At 31.3% G+C, this 27,403-nt stretch overlaps 1 protein-coding gene across 1 annotated transcript; it reads right to left on the bottom strand.

The window, feature by feature from the left end:
• Window positions 1–1,648: 1,648 nt before the first annotated feature.
• Window positions 1,649–26,456, bottom strand: gcgb (glucagon b). The gene is made up of 4 exons (XM_061970652.1): window positions 26,346–26,456; window positions 10,289–10,388; window positions 5,007–5,165; window positions 1,649–1,780 (listed from the first exon to the last, which is right to left on the bottom strand). Exons 2-4 carry the CDS (start codon window positions 10,375–10,377, stop codon window positions 1,660–1,662), a joined length of 369 nt encoding a protein of 122 aa, XP_061826636.1. The 5' UTR covers window positions 10,378–10,388; window positions 26,346–26,456; the 3' UTR covers window positions 1,649–1,659.
• Window positions 26,457–27,403: the final 947 nt, after the last annotated feature.

The raw sequence follows: 27,403 nt of genomic DNA, 5'->3' as shown, positions 1-27,403 counted from the left end.
TTATTATTATACTATGTACTAATAAAATATACCATGCACTATTAATATACTATTTACCATTATTATTATTATACTTTTTACTATTAGTATTACACTATGTATTATTATTATTATTATTATACAATTATTATTATACTATTTAATATTATTATTATACTATGTACTATTATTAATATACTATGTACTATTAATATAATACTATTTACTATTATTATTATTCTATGTACTATTATTATTATTATTATTATACTGCATACTATTATTATTACTCTATGTACTATCATTATTATTATACTATGTGCTGTTGTTATCACATTATGTACTATTATTATTATACAATGTCCTATTATTATTATACAATGTAATAGTATTATTATACTATGTACTATTATTATTATATTAACTATTATTATTATACTATTTACTATTATTATTTTACTATTTACTATTATTATTATACTATTTAATATTATTATACTATGTACTATTATTAATATACTATGTACTATTAATATAATACTATTTACTATTATTATTATTCTATGTACTATTATTATTATTATTATTATACTGCATACTATTATTATTACTCTATGTACTATCATTATTATTATACTATGTGCTGTTGTTATCACATTATGTACTATTATTATTATACAATGTCCTATTATTATTATACAATTTAATAGTATTATTAAACTATGTACTATTAGTATTATATTAACTATTATTATTATACTATTTACTATTATTATTTTTACTATTTACTATTATTATTATACTATTTAATATTATTATACTATGTACTATTATTATACTATCTATTATTATTATTACACTATGTACTATTATATGCAATATGTACTATTATTCATACACTATGTACTTTGTTGTTATACTATGTAATATTATTATTATACTATGTACTATTATTATACTATTTAATGTTATTATTATACTGTGTACTATTATTATTATACTATGTACTATTATTCATACACTATGTACTATTATTCATAAACTATGTACTTTATTGTTATACTATGTACTATTATTATTATACAATGTAGTATTATTATTATTATACAATGTAGTATTATGTCAGTTTGTAGGGCTCTCATATTGTTGAACATGCATTTAGAAGGTTGTCCAAATAGTTTGTTGTAATAATAAAATCGTCATTTCATTGGTAGAGTGGCCGTGCCAGCAACTTGAGGGTTCCAGGTTCGATTCCCGCTTCCGCCATCCTAGTCACTTCCGTTGTGTCCTTGGGCAAGACACTTTACCCACCTGCTCCCAGTGCCACCCACACTGCTTTAAATGTCACTTCGATATTGGCTTTCACTGTGCAACGCGCTTTGAACACTAGAGAAAAGTGCTATATAAATATAATTCACTTCACACAAGAATATTTTGAAAATGCACAGCAGTTCAAATCCTATTGTGCAAAATGATTATATACTGTAGTGATTATATATATATATATATATATATATATATATATATATATATATATATATATATATATATATATATATATATATATATATATATATATATATATGAGTGCATGAATAAGACCAGAGGGAAGATGAGGTACACATTGTGAAAGCTTTAATGGCACAGAGTGGCGTGTGAGGACAGGAACGTGGTTTCTCTCTACTGTCGTCTTCCTCGGCCCGCCTTCAGCCAGCTCACAAACTCCTTGGCTGCCTGCTCCTGCATGTAGGAGCTGACATCACTGGTGTAGGTTCCGTCTGCGTGCCGTCTGATTAGACTTCTACAAACGTGAAGTCAAGCTTCCATCACTTCACTTCCTCCTTGACCTACATCACTCTGTAGTGTACTATGTGTACTATATGTATTAGATTCACCATTTACTATCAGTACTATGTCACTTCACTTCATCCTTGACCTATATCACTCTAGAGTGTACTATGTGTACTATGTGTACTATGTGTATTAGATTCACTATTTACTATCAGTACTATGTCACTTCACTTCCTCCTTGACCTACATCACTCTGTAGTGTACTATGTGTACTATGTGTACTATATGTATTAGATTCACTATTTACTGTCAGTACTATGTCACTTCACTGTCCTCCTTGACCAACATCACTGTGTACTATGTGTACTATGTGTACTATATGTATTAGATTCACCATTCTTGACCTACATCACTGTGTACTATGTGTACTATATGTATTAGATTCACCATTCTTGACCTACATCACTGTGTACTATGTGTACTATATGTATTAGATTCACTATTTACTATCAGTACTATGTCACTTCACTTCATCCTTGACCTATATCACTCTAGAGTGTACTATGTGTACTATGTGTACTATGTGTATTAGATTCACTATTTACTATCAGTACTATGTCACTTCACTTCCTGCTTGACCTACATCACTCTGTAGTGTACTATGTGTACTATGTGTACTATGTGTACTATATGTATTAGATTCACTATTTACTGTCAGTACTATGTCACTTCACTGTCCTCCTTGACCTACATCACTGTGTACTATGTGTACTATATGTACTATATGTATTAGATTCACCATTCTTGACCTACATCACTGTGTACTATATGTACTATATGTATTAGATTCACCATTCTTGACCTACATCACTGTGTACTATGTGTACTATATGTATTAGATTCACCATTTACTATCAGTACTATGTCACTTCACTTCATCCTTGACCTATATCACTCTAGAGTGTACTATATGTACTATGTGTATTAGATTCACTATTTACTATCAGTACTATGTCACTTCACTTCCTCCTTGACCTACATCACTCTGTAGTGTACTATGTGTACTATGTGTACTATGTGTACTATATGTATTAGATTCACTATTTACTGTCAGTACTATGTCACTTCACTGTCCTCCTTGACCTACATCACTGTGTACTATGTGTACTATGTGTACTATGTGTATTAGATTCACCATTCTTGACCTACATCACCGTGTACTATGTGTACTATGTGTACTATATGTATTAGATTCACCATTCTTGACCTACATCACTGTGTACTATGTGTACTATATGTATTAGATTCACCATTTACTATCAGTACTATGTCACTTCACTTCATCATTGACCTACATCACCCTGTACTATAAGTACTATATGTATTAAATTCACTATGTACTATAAGTCGTATGTCACTTCACTGTCCTCCTTGACCTACATCACTGTGTACTATGTGTACTATGTGTACTATATGTATTAAATCACTATGTACTATAAGTACTATGTCACTTCACTGTCCTCCTTGACCTACATCACTGTGTACTATGTGTACTATATGTATTAAATTCACTATGTACTATCAGTACTATGTCACTCCACTGTCCTACTTGACCTACAACACTTTGTGCTATGTGTACTATATGTATTAGATTCACTATTTACTATATACTATAAGTACTATGCCACTCCACTGTCCTACTTGACCTACATTACTGTGTACTATGTGTACTATATGTATTAGATTCACCATTTACTATAAGTACTATGTCACTCCACTTCATCCTTGACCTACATCACTGTGTACTATAAGTACGATATGTATTAAATTCACTATGTACTATAAGTACTATGTCACTTCACTGTCCTCCATGACCTACATCACTGTGCACTATGTGTACTTAACTTAACTATATGTATTACGTTTACTATTTACTATTTACTATAAGTACTATGCCATTTAACTGTCCTCCTTGACCTACATCACTGAGTACTATGTGTACTATATGTATTAAATTCACTATTTACTATAAGTACTATGTCACTTCACTGTCCTCCTTGACCTACATCACTGTGTACTATGTGTAATGTGTGTACTATATGTATTAGATTCACTATTTACTACGTTTGTATAAGTACTATGTACCTCCACTGTCCTCTTTGACCTACATCACTTTGTACTATGTGTACTTTATGTACTATATGTATTAAATTCACTATTTACTATTTACTATGTACTATAGGTACTATATTTGGTATGTACTATTTACTATGCACTATTTACTATATGTACTATATTTACTATAAATGATTTACTATATGTACTATATACTTTGTACTATGAACTAAATGTACTATTTACTATGTACGATATGTAATATTTACTATGTACTATATACTATGTGATATGTACTATTTACTATGTACTATGTATTATTTACTTAGTATTATGTACTATATATTAAGTACCAACCACTTTGTACCATCTATTGAGTACTATTTACTATGTACTATGCAGTATTTGCAATGTACTTTGAACCAAGTTTATGTACAATTTGCTATGTACTAAATACGAGCTACTACCTACTAAGTAACATGTACTAAGTGGCATGTACTAATTATTGTGTGCTAATCAATAAGCACTATGGACCATGTGCTAAGTACTTATAACTGTGTACTAATTAGTAAGTACTTTGTACCATGTACTAAGTACTATGTACTAAGTTTTATGTATTAACTACTATGTACTATTTACGATTGACTAAGTACTAATTACTAAGTACTATGAACGCACAATGTACTGTTCCGTGTAATATGTACTATGAACTAATTTATATGCACTAAGTACTATGTACTGAGTTGTATGTACTAATTACTATGTACTATTTACATTTACTAATTGATATGTACTAATTATTAAGTACTATGAACTAATGATTAAGTGCTATGAACTAATTACTATACACCAAGTAGTTTGTGTTAATGACTAAGTACCATGTAGTATGTACTATGTATTATGTACTAGGTACTATGAACTAATTACTCTGCACTAAGTAGTATGTGTTAATGACTAAGCACTATGTAGTACGTGCCATGTACTATCTACTAAGTACTATGAACTAATTACTCTGCACTAAGTAGTATGTGTTAATGACAATGCACTAAGTAGTATGTACTAAGTAGTATGTACTAAGTAGTGTGTACTAAGTAGTGTGTACTAGCAGGGTAGAAACTCACCCATTTCGTTTGGAGTTCTTGAGCCACTGAACAAAGTCCTGAGCCCGCCTGCTCTCCAAGTATTTGCTGTAGTCGTTAGAGAAAGTTCCCTCAGAATGTCTCTTGCTGTGCGGCACGAGTGACTCCTCGACACGCTCACTGGGGATCAACATCATATGCCTGTCAGGGAGGAGGACACATGCTTAGTGATGATGAAGGTCATGATAGTGATGAAGGTCATGATGAAGATGATGGTGATGAAGGTCATGATGAAGATGAAGGTCATGATGAAGATAATGGTGATGAAGGTCATGATAGTGATGAAGGTCATGATGAAGATGATGGTGATGAAGGTCATGATGAAGATGAAGGTCATGATGAAGATGATGGTGATGAAAGTAATGATGAAGATGATGGTGATGAAGATGATAGTGATGGAGGTCATGATGAAGATGATGGTGATGAAGGTCATGATGACGATGATGGTGATGAAGGTCATGATGAAGATGAAGGTCATGATGAAGATGATGGTGATGAAGGTCGTGATGACGATGATGGTGATGAAGGTCATGATGAAGATGATGGTGATGAAGGTCATGATGAAGATGATGGTGATGAAGATGATGGTGATGAAGGTCATGATGAAGATGATGGTGATGAAGATGATAGTGATGAAGGTCATGATAATGATGATGGTGATGAAGGTCATGATGAAGATGATGGTGATGAAGATGATAGTGATGAAGGTCATGATAATGATGATGGTGATGAAGGTCATGATAAAGATGATGGTGATGAAGATGATAGTGATGGAGGTCATGATGAAGATGATAATGATGGTGATGAAGATGATGGTGATGAAGGTCATGATGAAGATGATGGTGATGAAGATGATAGTGATAAAGATGATGGTGAAAATGATGATGGGATGAAGATGATGATGATGGTGAGGAAGGTCATGATGAAGATGATGGTGATGAAGATGATAGTGATGAAGATCATGATAATGATGATGGTGATGAAGGTCATGATGAAGATTATGGTGATGAAGATGATAGTGATGAAGGTCATGATGAAGATGATGGTGATGAAGATGATAGTGATGAAGGTCATGATAATGATGATGGTGATGAAGGTCATGATGAAGATGATGGTGATGAAGATGATAGTGATGAAGGTCATGATAATGATGATGGTGATGAAGGTCATGATAAAGATGATGGTGATGAAGATGATAGTGATGGAGGTCATGATGAAGATGATGGTGATGAAGGTCATGATGACGATGATGGTGATGAAGGTCATGATGAAGATGAAGGTCATGATGAAGATGATGGTGATGAAGGTCATGATGACGATGATGGTGATGAAGGTCATGATGAAGATGATGGTGATGAAGGTCATGATGAAGATGATGGTGATGAAGATGATAGTGATGAAGGTCATGATAATGATGATGTTGATGAAGATGATAGTGATGAAGGTCATGATAATGATGATGGTGATGAAGGTCATGATGAAGATGATGGTGATGAAGATGATAGTGATGAAGGTCATGATAATGATGATGGTGATGAAGGTCATGATAAAGATGATGGTGATGAAGATGATAGTGATGGAGGTCATGATGAAGATGATAATGATGGTGATGAAGATGATGGTGATGAAGGTCATGATGAAGATGATGGTGATGAAGATGATAGTGATAAAGATGATGGTGAAAATGATGATGGGATGAAGATGATGATGATGGTGAGGAAGGTCATGATGAAGATGATGGTGATGAAGATGATAGTGATGAAGATCATGATAATGATGATGGTGATGAAGGTCATGATGAAGATGATGGTGATGAAGATGATAGTGATGAAGGTCATGATGAAGATGATGGTGATGAAGATGATAGTGATGAAGGTCATGATAATGATGATGGTGATGAAGGTCATGATGAAGATGATGGTGATGAAGATGATAGTGATGAAGGTCATGATAATGATGATGGTGATGAAGGTCATGATGAAGATGATGGTGATGAAGATGATTGTGATGAAGGTCATGATAATGATGATGGTGATGAAGGTCATGATGAAGATGATGGTGATGAAGATGATAGTGATGGAGGTCATGATGAAGATGATAATGATGGTGATGAAGATGATGGTGATGAAGGTCATGGTGAAGATGATGGTGATGAAGATGATAGTGATAAAGATGATGGTGAAAATGATGATGGGATGAAGATGATGATGATGGTGAGGAAGATGATGATGGTGATGAAGACGATGATGATGGTGAAAATGATGATGGGATGAAGATGATGATGATGGTGAAGATAGTGATGGTGATGATGGTGAGGAAGAAGATGATGATGATGATGGTGATGATGATGATGGTGAGGAAGAAGATGATGATGATGGTGAAGATAGTGATGGTGATGATGATGATGGTGAGGAAGAAGAAGATGATGATGATGGTGAAGATAGTGATGTGATGATGATGATGGTGAGGAAGAAGATGATGATGGTGAGGAAGATGATGATGTTGGTGATGAAGATGATGATGATGGTGAAAATGATGATGGTGATGAAGATGATGATGTGATGAAGATGCGGATGATGGTGAAAATGATGATGGGATGAAGATGATGATGATGGTGAAGATAGTGATGATGATGATGATGATGATGATGATGATGGTGAGGAAGAAGATGATGATGGTGATGAAGATGATGATGATGATGGTGAGGAAGATGATGATGATGATGGTGAAGATAGTGATGGTGATGATGATGATGGTGAGGAAGATGGTGGTGATGATGATGGTGAAAATGATGATGGGATGAAGATGATGATTATGATGATGATGATGATGATGATGATGGTGATGATGATGATGGGGAGGAAGATGATGATGGCGATGAAGATGATGATGAACATGATGATGATGAAGGTGATGATGATGATGAAGATGAAGATGAAGATGAGGATGATGAACAGAATACAACAGAGCAGGAGTCTACAGCACACAGAGCAGGAGTCTACACCACACAGAGCAGGAGTCTACAGCACACAGAGCAGGAGTCTACACCACACAGAGCAGGAGTCTACAGCACACAGAGCAGGAGTCTACAGCACACAGAGCAGGAGTCTACACCACACAGAGCAGGAGTCTACAGCACACAGAGCAGGAGTCTACACCACACAGAGCAGGAGTCTACAGCACACAGAGCAGGAGTCTACACCACACAGAGCAGGAGTCTACAGCAGCCAACTTGAACTCCAATCTAGGATCTACTACTTGTAAATATTAATCATGTAATAATAATGTTCATGTAACTAGTAATGAAGTACTCATGTAACTATTCATGAAGTACTAATCTAACTATTAATGAAGTACTCATGTAACTAGTAATGAAGTATGTATGTAACTATTAATGAAGTACTCATGTAACTATTAATGAAGTACATATGTAACTATTAATGAAGTACTCATGTAACTATTAATGAAGTACTGATGTAACTATTAATGAAGTACTCATGTAACTATTAATGAGTATGTATGTAACGATTAATGAAGTACTCATGTAACTATTAATGAATTACTTATGTAACTATTAATGAAGTACTTATGTAAATATTAATGAAGAACTTAAGTAACTATTAATGAAATACTCATGTCACTATTCATGAAGTACTCATGTAACTATTCATGAAGTACTCATTTAACTATTAATGAATTACTCAAGCAAATATTAATGAGTACTTATTTAAATATTAATAAAGTACATATGTAACTATTAATGAAGTACTCATGTAACTATTCATGAAGTACTCATGTAACTATTAATGAAGTACTTATGTAACTATTCATGAAGTACTCATGTAACTATTAATGAAGTACTTATGTAACTATTAATGAGTACTCATGTAACTATTAATGAAGTACTTACATCAGCGTGTAAAGGATATCACCACATGGGCTCAGGAACACTTCAGAAAACCACTGTCACTAAATACAGTTGGTCGCTACATCTGTAAGTGCAAGTTAAAACTCTACTATGCAAAGCCAAAGCCATTTATCAACAACACCCAGAAAAGTTGTGTATTATTTCAAAGAGAAAATGCTGTTCTTATATATTTGCAAAAGAAAATGCTGTAGATTATATATGTTTTTAAATGTTGTCGATAATTTCCAAAATAAAATGCTGTGATTATATATTTTCAAAATAAAATGCAGTAGATTATATATTGAAAAATGTTGTACATTTTACATTTCAAAACATTTTGTAGATTATTTTCAAAAGAAAATGATGTAGATAATATATTTGCAAAACAAAATGCTGTATATTATATATTTTCAAAAGAAAGTGCTGTAGATTATATAATAAAAAAAATGTTACAGATTATTTCCAAAAGAAAAAACTGTGAATATATATTTCTAAAAGAAAATGCTATCTATTGTATATGTCCAAAATAAAATTATGTAGACTATTTATTTTCAAAATAAAATGCTGTACTTGATACATTTTCAAAATAAAATGCTGTTGATGATACATTTTCAAAAGAAAATGCTGTAGATGATATGTTTTTAAAAAAAAATTTTATATTATTTCCAAGAGAAAATGCTGTGATTATATATTTTCAAAAGAAAATGCTGTAGATTATATATTTTTTTAAATTGTAAATTTTATATTTTAAAAAAATGTTGTAGATTATTTTCAAAAGAAAATGGTGTAGTAATATATTTTCAAAAGAAAATGCTGTATATTATATATTTGCAAAAGAAAATGCTGTAGATTATATAATACAAAAAATGTTGCATATTATTTCCAAAAGAAAAAACTGTGAATATATATTTCTAAAGGAAAATGCTATCTATTAAATATTTCCAAAATAAAATTATGTAGACTATTTATTTTCAAAATAAAATGCTGTAGTTAATATATTTCTCAAAATAAAATGCTGTAGATGAGACATTTTCAAAAGAAAATGTTGTAGATGATATGTTTTAAAAAAATGTTGTATATTATTTCCAAGAGAAAATGTTGTTGATATATATTTTCAAAAGAAAATGCTGTAGATTATATTTAAAAAAAAAATGTTGTAGATAATTTCCAAAATAAAATGCTGTGATTATATATTTCCATAAGCAAATGCTGTAGATCATATATTGAAAAATGTTGTACATTTTATATTTTAAAAAAATGTTGTAGATTATTTTCAAAAGAAAATGGTGTAGATAATATATTTTCAAAATAAATTGCTGTGGATGTTACATTTTCAAAAGAAAAGACTTTAGCTTACACTGAGTTGGTGTTGTGGTCAGAAAGTTGCCAGCTGCTTTGGATGATGACGAGGAGCAGCAGTCCGACTAACGAGTGAGCGTGGTTCATCCTTTCACTTTCTGGAACAAGTCAAATCCACAGGTAAACAAAGTAAATACCAAATATTTGATATGTTAACAAAGTAAATATCAAATATTTGATATGTGAACAAAGTAAATATCAAATATTTAATATGTGAACAAAGTAAATATCAAATATTTTATATGTGAACAAAGTAAATATCTAATATTTGATATGTGAACAAAGTAAATATCAAATATTTGATATGTAAACAAAGTAAATATCAAATATTTAATATGTGAACAAAGTAAATATCAAATATTTTAAATATGAACAAAGTAAATATCAAATATTTGATATGTAAACAAAGTAAATATCAAATATTTTAAATGTAACCAAAGTAAATATATTTTATTTGTAAACAAAGTAAATATCAAATAATTGATATGTAAGCAAAGTAATTATCAAATATTTGATATGTACACAAAGTAAATAACAAATATTTGATATGTGAACAAAGTAAATATCAAATATTTGAAATGTGAACAAAGTAAATATCAAATATTTGATACGTAAACAAAGTAAATATCAAATATTTGATATGTAAGCAAAGTAAATATCAAATATTTGATATGTAATTAAAGCAAAAATCAAATATTTGATATGTAAACAAGGTAAATATCAAATATTTGATATGTGAACAAAGTAAATATCAAATATTTGATATGTGAACAAAGTAAATATCAAATATTTGAAATGTGAACAAATTAAATATCAAATATTTGATATGTAAACAAAGTAAATATCAAATATTTGATATGTGAACAAAGTAAATATCAAATATTTGAAATGTGAACAAAGTAAATATCAAATATTTGATATGTAAACAAAGAAAATATCAAATATTTGATATGTGAACAAATTAAATACCAAATATTTGATATGTGAACAAAGTAAATACCAAATATTGTATGTGTTAATAAAGTAAATACCAAATATTTTAATTGTAAACAAAGTAAATATCCAATATCGGATATGTAAACAAAGTGCATATCAAATATTTGATATGTAAGCAAAGTAAATATCAAATATTTGATATGTGAACAAAGTAAATATCAATATTTGATATGTGAACAAAGTAAATCTAAATTATTTGATATGTAAACAAATTAATTATCAAATATTTGATATGTGACCAAAGTAAATATGAAATATTTGATATGTGAACAAAGTAAATACCAAATATTGTATATGTAAACAAAGTAAATATCAAATATTTTAATGTAAACTAAGTAAATATCAAAAATTGCAAATGTAAACAAAGTAAATATCCAATATCGGATCTGTCTATCTGTGTTGGCCCTACGATGAGGTGGCGACTTGTCCAGGGTGTACCCCGCCTTCCGCCCGATTGTAGCTGAGATAGGCTCCAGCGCCCCCCGCGACCCCAAAGGGAATAAGCGGTAGAAAATGGATGGATGGATGGATGGATATGTAAACAAAGTAAATACCAATTATCTGATTTGCAAACAAAGTAAATACCAATCATTTGATATGTGAACAAAGTAAATGCCAAATATTTGATATGTGAACAAAGTAATTATCAAATATTTGATATGTGAACAAAGTAAATATTAAATATTTTATATGTGAAACAAAGTAAATATCAAATATTTGATATGTGAACAAAGTAAATATCAAATATTTGATATGTGAACAAAGTAAATATCAAATATTTGATATGTGAACAAAGAAAATATCAAATATTTGATATGTGAACAAAGTAAATATCAAATATTTGATATGTGAACAAAGAAAATATCAAATATTTGATATGTGAACAAATTAAATACCAAATATTTGATATGTGAACAAAGTAAATACCAAATATTGTATGTGTTAATAAAGTAAATACCAAATATTTTAAATGTAAACAAAGTAAATATCAAATATTTTAATTGTAAACAAAGTAAATATCCAATATCGGATATGTAAACAAAGTGCATATCAAATATTTGATATGTAAACAAAGTAAATATCAAATATTTGATATGTGACCAAAGTAAATATGAAATGTTTGATATGTGAACAAAGTAAATACCAAATATTGTATATGTAAACAAAGTAAATATCAAATATTTTAATGTAAACAAAGTAAATATCCAATATCGGATATGTAAACAAAGTAAATACCAATTATCTGATTTGCAAACAAAGTAAATACCAATTATTTGATATGTAAACAAAGTAAATACTAATCATTTGATATGTGAACAAAGTAAATGCCAAATATTTGATATGTGAACAAAGTAATTATCAAATATTTGATATGTGAACAAAGTAAATATCAAATATTTAATATGTGAACAAAGTAAATATCAAATATTTGATATGTGAACAAAGTAAATATCAAATATTTGATATGTGAACAAAGTAAATATCAAATATTTGAAATGTGAACAAAGTAAATATCAAATATTTGATATGTGAACAAAGTAAATATCAAATATTTAATATGTGAACAAAGTAAATATCAAATATTTGATATGTGAACAAAGTAAATATCAAATATTTGATATGTGAACAAAGTAAATATCAAATATTTGAAATGTGAACAAAGTAAATATCAAATATTTGATATGTGAACAAAGAAAATATCAAATATTTGATATGTGAACAAATTAAATACCAAATATTTGATATGTGAACAAAGTAAATACCAAATATTGTATGTGTTAATAAAGTAAATACAAAATATTTTAAATGTAAACAAAGTAAATATCCAATATCGGATATGTAAACAAAGTGCATATCAAATATTTGATATGTAAGCAAAGTAAATATCAAATATTTGATATGTGAACAAAGTAAATATCAAATATTTGATATGTGAACAAAGTAAATATCAAATATTTGATATGTGAACAAAGTAAATATCAATATTTGATATGTGAACAAAGTAAATCTAAATTATTTGATATGTAAACAAATTAATTATCAAATATTTGATATGTGACCAAAGTAAATATGAAATATTTGATATGTGAACAAAGTAAATACCAAATATTGTATATGTAAACAAAGTAAATATCAAATATTTTAATGTAAACTAAGTAAATATCAAAAATTGCAAATGTAAACAAAGTAAATATCCAATATCGGATCTGTCTATCTGTGTTGGCCCTGCGATGAGGTGGCGACTTGTCCAGGGTGTACCCCGCCTTCCGCCCGATTGTAGCTGAGATAGGCTCCAGCGCCCCCCGCGACCCCAAAGGGAATAAGCGGTAGAAAATGGATGGATGGATGGATGGATATGTAAACAAAGTAAATACCAATTATCTGATTTGCAAACAAAGTAAATACCAATTATTTGATATGTAAACAAAGTAAATACTAATCATTTGATATGTGAACAAAGTAAATGCCAAATATTTGATATGTGAACAAAGTAATTATCAAATATTTGATATGTGAACAAAGTAAATATCAAATATTTAATATGTGAACAAAGTAAATATCAAATATTTGATATGTGAACAAAGTAAATATCAAATATTTGATATGTGAACAAAGTAAATATCAAATATTTGAAATGTGAACAAAGTAAATATCAAATATTTGATATGTGAACAAAGAAAATATCAAATATTTGATATGTGAACAAATTAAATACCAAATATTTGATATGTGAACAAAGTAAATACCAAATATTGTATGTGTTAATAAAGTAAATACAAAATATTTTAAATGTAAACAAAGTAAATATCCAATATCGGATATGTAAACAAAGTGCATATCAAATATTTGATATGTAAGCAAAGTAAATATCAAATATTTGATATGTGAACAAAGTAAATATCAAATATTTGATATGTGAACAAAGTAAATATCAAATATTTGATATGTGAACAAAGTAAATATCAATATTTGATATGTGAACAAAGTAAATCTAAATTATTTGATATGTAAACAAATTAATTATCAAATATTTGATATGTGACCAAAGTAAATATGAAATATTTGATATGTGAACAAAGTAAATACCAAATATTGTATATGTAAACAAAGTAAATATCAAATATTTTAATGTAAACTAAGTAAATATCAAAAATTGCAAATGTAAACAAAGTAAATATCCAATATCGGATCTGTCTATCTGTGTTGGCCCTGCGATGAGGTGGCGACTTGTCCAGGGTGTACCCCGCCTTCCGCCCGATTGTAGCTGAGATAGGCTCCAGCGCCCCCCGCGACCCCAAAGGGAATAAGCGGTAGAAAATGGATGGATGGATGGATGGATATGTAAACAAAGTAAATACCAATTATCTGATTTGCAAACAAAGTAAATACCAATTATTTGATATGTAAACAAAGTAAATACTAATCATTTGATATGTGAACAAAGTAAATGCCAAATATTTGATATGTGAACAAAGTAATTATCAAATATTTGATATGTGAACAAAGTAAATATTAAATATTTGATATGTGAACAAAGTAAATATCAAATATTTGATATGTGAACAAAGTAAATATCAAATATTTGAAATGTGAACAAAGAAAATATCAAATATTTGATATGTGAACAAATTAAATACCAAATATTTGATATGTGAACAAAGTAAATACCAAATATTGTATGTGTTAATAAAGTAAATACCAAATATTTTAAATGTAAACAAAGTAAATATCAAATATTTTAATTGTAAACAAAGTAAATATCCAATATCGGATATGTAAACAAAGTGCATATCAAATATTTGATATGTAAGCAAAGTAAATATCAAATATTTGATATGTGAACAAAGTAAATATCAAATATTTTATATGTAAACAAAGTAAATATCAATATTTGATATGTGAACAAAGTAAATATCAATATTTGATATGTGAACAAAGTAAATCTAAATTATTTGATATGTAAACAAATTAATTATCAAATATTTGATATGTGACCAAAGTAAATATGAAATATTTGATATGACAACAAAGTAAATACCAAATATTGTATATGTAAACAAAGTAAATATCAAAAATTTCAAATGTAAACAAAGTAAATATCCAATATCGGATATGTAAACAAAGTAAATACCAATTATCTGATATGCAAACAAAGTAAATACCAATTATTTGATATGTAAACAAAGTAAATACTAATCATTTGATATGTGAACAAAGTAAATATCAAATATTTAATATGTGAACAAAGTAAATATCAAATATTTAATATGTGAACAAAGTAATTATCAAATATTTGATATGTGAACAAAGTAAATATTAAATATTTGATATGTGAACAAAGTAAATATCAAATATTTTCTTTATTTTATTTGGAACATGAACACACTTACAGTATAATACATCACACAATTTCATATAATTTCATTTTACGTCATGTCCGAAAAGGAGTAGGAAGAAGCCGAGCTTATTTGATCCTACCCCTTTTTATATCATAAAATAACATCTATGAATTAGTATACACAACAGTTTTGTAATATTTAATTAATTAATTCAGTCATTATTAACATACTGAGATGAAGAATATCTTATCTTCAATAAGGTTGAAAGTATTTCTCATAATTCTTCTTCTTTGTACTTTGTAAGCACTCTTATTTTGAACAAGCTCTTAAAGTGGATCATATCAGTACAATTTTTAACTTCTTTACTTCATCCATTCCATCATTTAATTCCACATACTGATATGCTAAAAGTTTTAAGTGTTGTACGTGCGTACAAATGTTTTAAATAATGTTTTCCTAAGGTTATATTTCTCCTCTTTAGTTGAGAAGAATTGTTGTTCATTCTTTGGTAGCAGGTTATAGTTTGCTTTGTACATCATTCTAGCTCTTTGCAATTTGACCAAATCACCAAACTTTAATATTTTTGACTCAATAAATAAAGTGTTTATATCTAACATTATGTATTTGATCTTTTTTGTAACAGTTTCACCTGTTCCACGTTTGGACTCATTGTGCACTCTTGTTTGTCACCTTGGCAACCCATTAGTTTTCACCTGTCACGTCACGCACCTGTTTCACGTTTTGAGCCACGCACCTGTTTTCGTTAATCATGTCTGTAGTATTTAAGTTCATTGTTTTCAGTTTGTCTTTCTGGTGACATCCCACATTTATGCTCTGCACATTTTTTCATGTCCATCGTTCACGCTGCTCCTTTTGTCCGTGCCAAGTAAGTTTTGTTTATTAATGCCACAGTTAGTGTTTTTTTTTTTGTTGTTCATAGTTTCTGCCTTTGTGCAAGTATTTGTTTTCATAGCCAAGTTGTTTCTCCGCCACTGCGCGCGCTTTTCGTTTGTACTTTTTTTGATAAGTTTAAATAAATATGTTCTCACATTCCCGTCTCGCCCGAGCCAACTTTCCTTTGCCTTTTAGAAAAACTAAACCCCAGGACCAAGTCATGACATGAAGTGATTTTTGGCCCAGGACGTATTTTGCTTTATTCATTATTGAAATGTTTTTTTGCCACCTTATGTTGTATGTTTTGTATATGAGATTTCCAGTTCATTTGATCATTTATTAATACTCCCAAAAATCTGGTTTCTTTTACCCTTTCAATGTCTACTCTGTCTATTTCTATTCGTGTATGATGCTCTTTTCTACTGTTACCAAATAGCATTATTTGAGTTTTACTGAGATTCAAAGATAGTCTGTTTTTGTCAAAGCATCTTTTTAATGTGTTCATTTCTTCTGTTATTATTTGTATGATCTTCTGTGTGTTCTCTCCTAAACAGAAAGCAGTTGTGTCGTCTGCAAATAAAACCAACTTTAAGTCCTTTGTAACTTTACAAATGTGGTTTATACAAACAATCTTGGTCCCAGTATTGATCCCTGAGGTACACCATAGCCGTGTTGACATATTTTCAGCCATCTTCACGTATTGCTTCCTGTTGGTTAAATAGCTTCTTACCCAATTCAATACCAATTATTTATTTAATAAAAAAGTTATTTAATAAGAAGCCAAAAGTGCAAAAACAATGTTCGTGTTGGAGGAGTTGTGAATGAATGAAATATGAAATCCGTACTGCAGTCTGCAGGTGTACCTAATGTTGTGGCCAGGCAGCGACTGCAGCACGGATTTCATATTTCATTCATTCACAACTCCTCCAACACGAACATGATTGTTTTTGCACTTTTGGCTTCTTATTAAATAACTTTTTCAAATAGATTCAATCTTGCACGTGGAAACTTTAAGTGTGGGCTTTAGTTGATATAACACTCTCGTCAGGGGGTGCATTCTACGCCGGGGGTGCATTATCCGGCACAACACCTGAAGAGTCAGTGCTGCAAAGGGTTCTGGGTATTTTGTCTGTTGTGTTTGTGTTCTCCTAAAATGTGTTTGTCATTCTTCTTTGGTGTGGGTTCACAGTGTGGCGCATATTTCTAACAGTGTTAAAGTTGCTTAAACGGCCACTCTCAGTGTAAACTGTATCGCTGTTGATGAAGTATGCGTTGCATTTACATGTGTGAGCGTACAGGAGCCGCTCATATCTTGTGACTGGGCGGGCAGAAGGGATGAAAAGCAGAACGTGACGACAGCTCGTAGAGGACGTTAAAAGCAGTGGCTGTAAGGCACGCCCCCAAGACTGTGGAATACGAGAAATAATGACTGATGAACACCTTCGTTCGATAATGAAGGTTGCCTCAGCTCAAAGCCTGAGCCCCGACATTAATGAACTAGCATCCAAGAAAAGATGGCAGGTATCTGGCTTGGGCACATCAGATTAGATCAGTGTGTTGCAAACTGAGAAGTTTAAAGTCCTGAATGGTTGGTTTATTCATTATTTTATTTTCAAATGTATTAGCCTGTGGAAAAAGTTAATGTTGATATTTAGAAAAGAGGAATTAAATTTTTATTTAAATTGTATTTGATATGCCATTGATATTTTTTAATTTGTATTATTATTATTTGAAACTGGATTTTGCATGTCACTATAACGTTATATAAGCCTTGCTTGTTCAATATTTAATGCAAAACTTGTTTTGTATTTGAGTTTGACACCCCTGGTCTACATCATCTTCATTATATACATTGTCCCACATTTGTTTCCTTAGATCCTTCTTGAAGGAAATCATTCCTTCCTCTGTGCATAGTCTTTGAAATGTGTTTTTGTCAATGTTCTTCTTCCTGTAGTTCCCATCATAAATAGTAAAAACTGGCAGATGGTCGCTGATGTGGGTTGTTAGCAGTCCACTTGTTGTATTATTATCAAAGACATTAGTGAAGATATTGTCAATAAAAGTAGCACTGTGACTTGTGATTTGGGGATACAAAGTCATACTATACATCGCATCTGATTTCATACATGGACATCTTTCAGCAAAAATCAACAGGAAGTTGGCAATTCCCCCTTCAAAACAAAAATTTAGTAAAAACTGTCACTTTTGTCTCTTTGAGCTGTAATTTGACCCCCTTAACATGCTTCAAAACTCACCATATTTGACACACACATCAGGACTGGCGGAAATTGCCATCTAATAAAACAACCAAACCCCAAAACTCAAAATTGTGCTCTAGCGCCCCCTAGGAAAAAAACAGACAAAACTGCTTTTAACTTTCGGTAGGAATGTCGTAAAGACATGAAACAAAAAACCTCTATGTAGGTCTGCCTTGGACCTAAATTTCAAACATGAACATATTTCAGCAAAAATCAACAGGAAGTTGGCAATTCCCCCTTCAAAACAAACATTTAGTAAAATATGTCACTTTTGCCTTTTTGAGCTGTAACTTGACCCCTTTAACATGCTTCAAAACTCACCATATTTGACACATACATCAGGACTGGAAGAAATTGCCATCTAAAAAAAATAAAAAAATAAAAAAATAAAACAAAAAAAACCTCAGAATTGCGCTCTAGCGCCCCCTAGGAAAAAACACAGACACAATTGCTTGTAACTTTGGGTAGGAATGTCGTAAAGACATGAAACAAAAAACCTCTATATAGTTCTGCCTTAGACCTATATTTCATACATGAACATCTTTCAGCAAAAAATCAACAGGAGGTTGGCAATTCCCCCTTCAAAACAAAAATTTAGTAAAAACTGTCACTTTTGCCTCTTTGAGGTGTAATTTGACCCCTTTAACATGCTTCAAAACTCACCATATTTGACTAACACATCAGGACTGGCGAAAATTGCCATCTAATAAAAAATCCAAATCACAAAACTCAAAATTGCGCTCTAACGCCCCCCTAGGAAAAAACACAGACAAAACTGCTTGTAACTTTGGGTAGGAATGTCGTAGAGACATGAAACAAAAAACATCTATGTAGGTCTTTCTTAGACATAGATTTCACACATGGACATCTTTCAGCAAAAATCAACAGGAAGTTGGCAGTTCCCCCTTCAAAACAAACATTTAGTAAAAACTGTCACTTTTGCCTCTTTGAGCTGTAATTTGACCCTCTTAACATGCTTCAAAACTCGCCATATTTGACACACACATCAGGACTGGCTAAAATTGCCATCTAATGAAAAAAAAAAAAAACCCAAAACTCAAAATTGCGCTCTAGCGCCCCCTAGGAAAAAACACAGACAAAACTGCTTGTGACTTTTGGTAGGAATGTCGTAGAGACATGAAACATAAAACCTCTATGTAGGTCTGCCTTGGACCTAAATTTCAAACATGAACATATTTCAGCAAAAATCAACAGGAAGTTGGCAATTCCCCCTTCAAAACAAAAAAATTAGTAAAAATTGTCACTTTTGCCTCTTTGAGCTGTAATTTGACCCCCTTAACATGCTTCAAAACTCACCATATTTGACACACACATAATGACTGGCAAAAATTGCCATCTAATAAAAAAAAAAAAAAAAAAAAAAAAACTCAAAATTGCGCTCAACCTCCTCCTAGGAAGAAAACACAGACAAAACAGCTTGTTACTTTCGGTAGGAATGTCGTAGAGACATGAAACAAAAAACCTCTATGTAGGTCTGCCTTAGACCTGGATTTCATTCATGGATATTTTTCAGCAAAAATCAACAGGAAGTTGGCAATTCCCCCTTCAAAACAAAAATTTAGTAAAAACTGTCACTTTTGCCTCTTTGAGCTGTAATTTGACCCCCTTAACATGCTTCAAAACTCACCAGACTGGACACACACATCAGGACTGGCAAAATTGCGGTCTAATAAAAAAAAACCAACCCCAAAACTCAAAATTGTGCTCTAGGACCCCCTAGGAAGAAAACACAGACAAAACTGCTCCTAGGAATACAACTCAGACAAAACTGCCTGTAACTTCCAGTAGGAATGTCTTAGAGACATGAAACAAAAACCTCTATGTAGGTTTGCCTTAGACCTAGATTTCTTACATGGACATCTTTCAGCCAAAATCAACAGGAAGTTGGCAATTCCCCCTTCAAAACAAAAATTGAGTAAAAACTGTCACTTTTGCCTCTTTGAGCTGTAATTTGACCCCCTTAACATGCTTCAAAACTCACTATATTTGACACATACATCAGGACTGGCAAAAATTGACATCTAATAAAAAAAACAAATCCCAAAACTCAAAACTGCGCTCTAGCGCCCCCTAGGAAAAAACACAGACAAAACTGCTTGTAAGTTTGGGTAGGAATGTCGTAGAGACATGAAACAAAAAACCTCTATGTAGGTCTGCCTTAGACCTAGATTTCATACATGGACATCTTTCAGCAAAAATCAACAGGAAGTTGGCAATTCCCCCTTCAAAACAAAAAAAATAATAAAAACTGTCACTTTTGCCTCTTTGAGCTGTAATTTGACCCCCTTAACATGCTTGAAAACTCACCATATTTGACACACACATCAGGACTGGCAAAAATTGCCATCTAATAAAACAACCAAACCCCAAAACTCAAAATTGTGCTCTAGCGCCCCCTAGGAAAAAACACCGACAAAACTGCTTGTAACTTTCGGTAGGAATGTCGTAGAGACATGAAACTAAAAACTTTTATGTAGGTCTGCCTTAGACCTAGATTTCATACATGGACATCTTTCAGCAAAAATCAACAGGAAGTTGGCAATTCCCCCTTCAAAACAAAAAATTAGTAAAAACTGTCACTTTTGCCTCTTTGAGCTGTTATTTGACCCCCTTAACATGCTTCAAAACTCACCAAACTGGACACACACATCAGGACTAGCAAAAATTGTGATCTAATAAAAAAAAAACAACCCCAAAACTCAAAATTGCTCAAGCGCCCCCTAGGAAGAAAACACAGAAAAACTGCTCCCAGGAAGAAAACTCATACAAAACTGCCTGTAACTTCCAGTAGGAATGTCTTAGAGACATGAAACAGAAAACCTCTATGCAGGTCTGCCTTAAACCTAGATTTCATACATGGATATCTTTCAGCAAAAATCAACAGGAAGTTGGCAATTCCCCCTTGAAAACAAAAATTTTGTAAAAACTGTCACTTTTGCCTCTTTGAGCTGTTATTTGACCCCCTTAACATGCTTCAAAACTCACCAAACTGGACACACACATCAGGACTTGCAAAAATTGCGGTTTAATAAAAAACCAAACCCCAAAACGCAAAATTGCGCTCTAGCGCCCCCTAGGAAAAAACACCGACAAAACTGCTTGTAACTTTCGGTAGGAATGTCGTAGAGACATGAAACTAAAAACTTTTATGTAGGTCTGTCTTAGACCTAGATTTCATACATGGACATATTTCAGCAAAAATCAACAGGAAGTTGGCAATTCCCCCTTCAAAACAAAAAATTAGTAAAAACGGTCACTTTTGCCTCTTTGAGCTGTTATTTGACCCCCTTAACATGCTTCAAAACTCACCAAACTGGACACACACATCAGGACTAGCAAAAATTGTGATCTAATAAAAAAACCCAATCACAAAACTCAAAATTGCGCTCTAACGCCCCCTAGGAAAAAACACAGACAAAACTGCTTGTAACTTTGGGTAGGAATGTCGTAGAGACATGAAACAAAAAGCATCTATGTAGGTCTTTCTTAGACCTAGATTTCACACATGGACATCTTTCAGCAAAAATCAACAGGAATTTGGCAACTCCCCCTTCAAAACAAAAATTTTAGTAAAAACTGTCACTTTTGCCTCTTTGAGCTGTAATTTGACACTCTTAACATTCTTCAAAACTCACCATATTTGACACACACATCAGGACTGGCAAAAATTGCCATCTAAGTAAAAAACCAAACCCCAAAACTCAAAATTGCGCTGTCGCGCCCCCTAGGAAAAAACACAGACAAAACTGCTTGTAACTTTCGGTAGGAATGTCGTAGAGACATGAAACAAAAAACCTCTACGTAGGTCTGCCTTAGACCTAGATTTCATACATGAACATCTTTCAGCAAAAATCAACAGGAAGTTGGCAATTCCCCCTTCAAAACAACAATTGAATAAAAACTGTCACTTTTGCCTCTTTGAGCTGTAATTTGACCCCCTTAACATGCTTCAAAACTCACCAAACTGGACACACACATCAGGACTGCAAAGAAATGCGGTCTAATTAAAAAAAACAACCCCAAAACTAAAAATTTCGCTCTAGCGCCCCCTAGGAAAAAACACAGACAAAACTGCTTGTAACTTTGGGTAGGAATGTCGTAAAGACATGACACAAAAAACTCTATGTAGTTCTGCCTTGGACCTAGATTTCATACATGAACATCTTTCAGCAAAAATCAACAGGAAGTTGGCAATTCCCCCTTCAAAACAAAAATTTTAGTAAAAACTGTCACTTTTGCCTCTTTGAGCTGTAATTTGACCCTCTTAACATGCTTCAAAACTCACCAAACTGGACACACACATCAGGACTGGCAAAGATTGCGATCTAATAAAAAAACAACAACCTCAAAACTCAAAATTGCGCTCTAGTGCCCCCTAGGAAAAAACACAGACAGACTGCTTGTAACTTTCGGTAGGAATGTCGTAGAGACATGAAACAAAAAACCTCTATGTAGGTCTGCCTTAGACCTAGATTTCATACATGAACATCTTTCAGCAAAAATCAACAGGAAGTTGGCAATTCCCCCTTCAAAACAAAAATTTTAGTAAAAACTGTCACTTTTGCCTCTTTGAGCTATAATTTGACCCCCTCAACATGCTTCAAAACTCACCAAACTGGACACACACATCAGGATTGGCAAAAATTGTGATCTAATAAAAAACCCAACCCCAAAACTCAAAATTTCTCTAGCGCCCCCTAGGAAGAAAACACAGACAAACCTGCTCCTAGGAAGAAACCTCAGACAAAATTGCATGTAACTTCCAGTAGGAATGTCTTAGAGGCATGAAACAAAAACTTCTATGTAGGTCTCACTTAGACCTACATTTCATATACTGACAACCCCCAGCAAAAATCAACAGGAAGTTTACAATTCCCCCTTCAAAACAAAAGTTTTGTAAAAACCGGTCACCTTTTTTCAAACATTATCTCCTCTGAGCGCGTTTGTCGTGTCGGCTTCAAACTAGCTAAGGAAAGAGATTGAACCTTTCTGATTAAAAGTTGACCAAAGAGTTTTAATCACTGCTCTGGTTTGGATTTTATGTGCCGTCAAAGTCGGTCCCGTCCATCGCGGCTTGCAGCTTTAATAATATAATTGAGTTCATATCCTTCTAGTCCAAAGTCCATTCCTTTTTTTGGATCCATCCATGTCTCGGATAATTTTGAAAGGTTCTTTAAATTGTTCCAAAAATTATTTCATATTGTTCAAATTGGCATACGAGCTTCTGCAGTTTGTTATTGGAAGTAATGTTGGTGTTGTACTGTACTTCTGTATAATGTAAACAATTATTGTCCATGTGAGAGAAAAAAATGTGTGTCTGGATCTAAAGCACTGTCCAATTCTGTCCTGTTATGGTCAATACTGGAAAAGGTTATAAAATCTCTGTTTGATAGATTATTGTTTGTTTGTGTTTAATTTTTTTATGGTTATTGATATTTATCCAGCTCTGCTATGTTCCTTATGACTATTACTCTTACGCTTGGTGTTCCATTTAGTTTCATAAATATTTTGCAGTTTGCTGGCCATGTTTGTTGTATTTTGCCTTGTTTTCTTAGGCTACGTGCTTTTCTGGCTATGTCTGCATTTTTCTTTGTTAAATGTTCATTTATGTACACGTCTGTTCCTTTCAGCTTCCTCCCTTGTTTTAGTGATGCCGATTTATGTCTCCTATTGACAAATTTCATTATTATTACCGCTGCCGAACCATTGGATATAAGTGAACAAAGTAAATATCAAATATTTGATATGTGAACAAAGTAAATATCAAATATTTGCTATGTGAACAAAGTAAATATCAAATATTTAATATGTGAACAAAGTAAATATCAAATATTTAATATGTGAACAAAGTAAATATCAAATATTTGATATGTGAACAAAGCAAATATCAAATATTTAATATGTGAACAAAATAAATACCAAATATTTGATATGTGAACAAAGTAAATATCAAATATTTAATATGTGAACAAAGTAATTATCAAATATTTGATATGTAAACTAAGTAAATATCAAATATTTGATATGTGAACAAAATAAATACCAAATATTTGATATGTGAACAAAGTAAATATCAAATATTTAATATGTGAACAAAGTAAATATCAAATATTTAATATGTGAACAAAGTAAATATCAAATATTTGATATGTGAACAAAGTAAATATCAAATATTTGCTATGTGAACAAAGTAAATATCAAATATTTGATATGTGAACAAAGTAAATATCAAATATTTAATATGTGAACAAAGTAAATATCAAATATTTTATATATGAACAAAGTAAATATCAAATATTTAATATGTGAACAAAGTAAATATCAAATATTTTATATATGAACAAAGTAAATATCAAATATTTAATATGTGAACAAAGTAAATATCAAATATTTAAAATGTGAACAAAGTAAATATAAAATATTTAATATGTGAACAAAGTAAATATCAAATATTTAATATGTGAACAAAGTAAATATCAAATATTTAATATGTGAACAAAGTAAATATCAAATATTTAATATGTGAACAAAGTAAATATCAAATATTTAATATGTGAACAAAGTAAATATCAAATATTTAATATGTGAACAAAATAAATACCAAATATTTGATATGTGAACAAAGTAAATATCAAATATTTGATATGTGAACAAAATAAATACCAAATATTTGATATGTGAACAAAGTAAATATCAAATATTTAATATGTGAACAAAGTAAATATCAAATATTTAATATGTGAACAAAGTAAATATCAAATATTTGATATGTGAACAAAGTAAATATCAAATATTTAATATGTGAACAAAGTAAATATCAAATATTTGATATGTGAACAAAGTAAATATCAAATATTTAATATGTGAACAAAGTAAATATCAAATATTTTATATATGAACAAAGTAAATATCAAATATTTAATATGTGAACAAAGTAAATATAAAATATTTAATATGTGAACAAAGTAAATATAAAATATTTAATATGTGAACAAAGTAAATATCAAATATTTAAAATGTGAACAAAGTAAATATAAAATATTTGATATGTGAACAAAGTAAATATCAAATATTTGATATGTGAACAAAGTAAATATCAAATATTTAATATGTGAACAAAGTAAATATCAAATATTTAATATGTGAACAAAGTAAATATCAAATATTTGATATGTGAACAAAGTAAATATCAAATATTTAATATGTGAACAAAGTAAATATCAAATATTTGATATGTGAACAAAGTAAATATCAAATATTTAATATGTGAACAAAGTAAATATCAAATATTTCATATGTGAACAAAGTAAATATCAAATATTTGATATGTGAACAAAGTAAATATCAAATATTTGCTATGTGAACAAAGTAAATATCAAATATTTGCTATGTGAACAAAGTAAATATCAAATATTTGCTATGTGAACAAAGTAAATATCAAATATTTAATATGTGAACAAAGTAAATACCAAATATTTAATATGTGAACAAAGTAAATATCAAATATTTTATTATTTGGTGGGAAGAAAAAGCAAACAAATCTCACCTTTTCTGAGGAGCCTTTGAAGGAAGTGTTTGCTGGTTGGCTGTACAGGTGTTCTTCTTCTTCTTCTTCTTCTTCTTTTTCCTCTTCTTCTTCTTCCTCTTCTTCTTCCTCTTCTTCCTCGTCCTCCTTCTGAATTCTTCAGTTTCTAAAGACCGACACTTGGCGTGCTCGCTCTTTTATAGACGGACTGTCCCGAGGTGATCCTCCGTCACTGGAACATCTTTACGCTCCGTCCATTACTCAGCTTCTGTCTCACTGCTTGCTTCTATTTCACTTCCACAAACACTCTAGTGCTCGCTAACAAACACCTCATCATGATCACATCTAGTGCTCGCTTAGGTTCATCTAACAAACACCTCATCATGATCACATCTAGTGCTCGCTTAGGTTCATCTAACAAACACCTCATCATGATCACATCTAGTGCTCACTTAGGTCACTTTCAACACCTAACAAACACCTCATCCTGATCACTTAGGTCACTTTCAACTTCTAGCGAACACCTCATCCTGATCACCTCTAGTGCTCGCTTAGGTTCATCTAACAAACACCTCATCCTGATCACATCTAGTGCTCACTTAGGTCACTTTCAACATCTAACAAACACCTCATCCTGATCACATCTAGTGCTCACTTAGGTTCATCTAACAAACACCTCATCCTGATCACCTCTAGTGCTCGATTAGGTTCATCTAGCAAACACCTCATCATGATCACATCTAGTGCTCGCTTAGGTTCATCTAACAAACACCTCATCATGATCACATCTAGTGCTCGCTTAGGTTCATCTAACAAACACCTCATCCTGATCACATCTAGTGCTCGCTTAGGTTCATCTAACAAACACCTCATCATGATCACATCTAGTGCTCGCTTAGGTTCATCTAACAAACACCTCATCATGATCACATCTAGTGCTCGCTTAGGTTCATCTAACAAACACCTCATCCTGATCACATCTAGTGCTCGCTTAGGTTCATCTAACAAACACCTCATCATGATCACCTCTAGTGCTCGCTTAGGTTCATCTAACAAACACCTCATCCTGATCACATCTA

Source organism: Nerophis lumbriciformis, linkage group LG13 (genome assembly GCF_033978685.3).
Source record: "Nerophis lumbriciformis linkage group LG13, RoL_Nlum_v2.1, whole genome shotgun sequence".
NCBI lineage: Eukaryota > Metazoa > Chordata > Actinopteri > Syngnathiformes > Syngnathidae > Nerophis > Nerophis lumbriciformis.
Note: the sequence above shows the minus strand (reverse complement) of the source record. Positions and strands in the feature narration are given on the sequence as shown.

Excerpts from the sequence above, each read along its gene's own strand:
- gcgb (XM_061970652.1), bottom strand. The coding sequence starts at position 10,377 with ATGAACCACGCTCACTCGTTAGTCGGACTGCTGCTCCTCGTCATCATC. Across the intron at positions 5,166-10,288 it reads GACCACAACACCAACTCAGT|GCATATGATGTTGATCCCCA; the intron begins GTAAGCTAAAGT and ends CCTCCCTGACAG. Across the intron at positions 1,781-5,006 it reads AAGAACTCCAAACGAAATGG|AAGTCTAATCAGACGGCACG; the intron begins GTGAGTTTCTAC and ends TCACGTTTGTAG.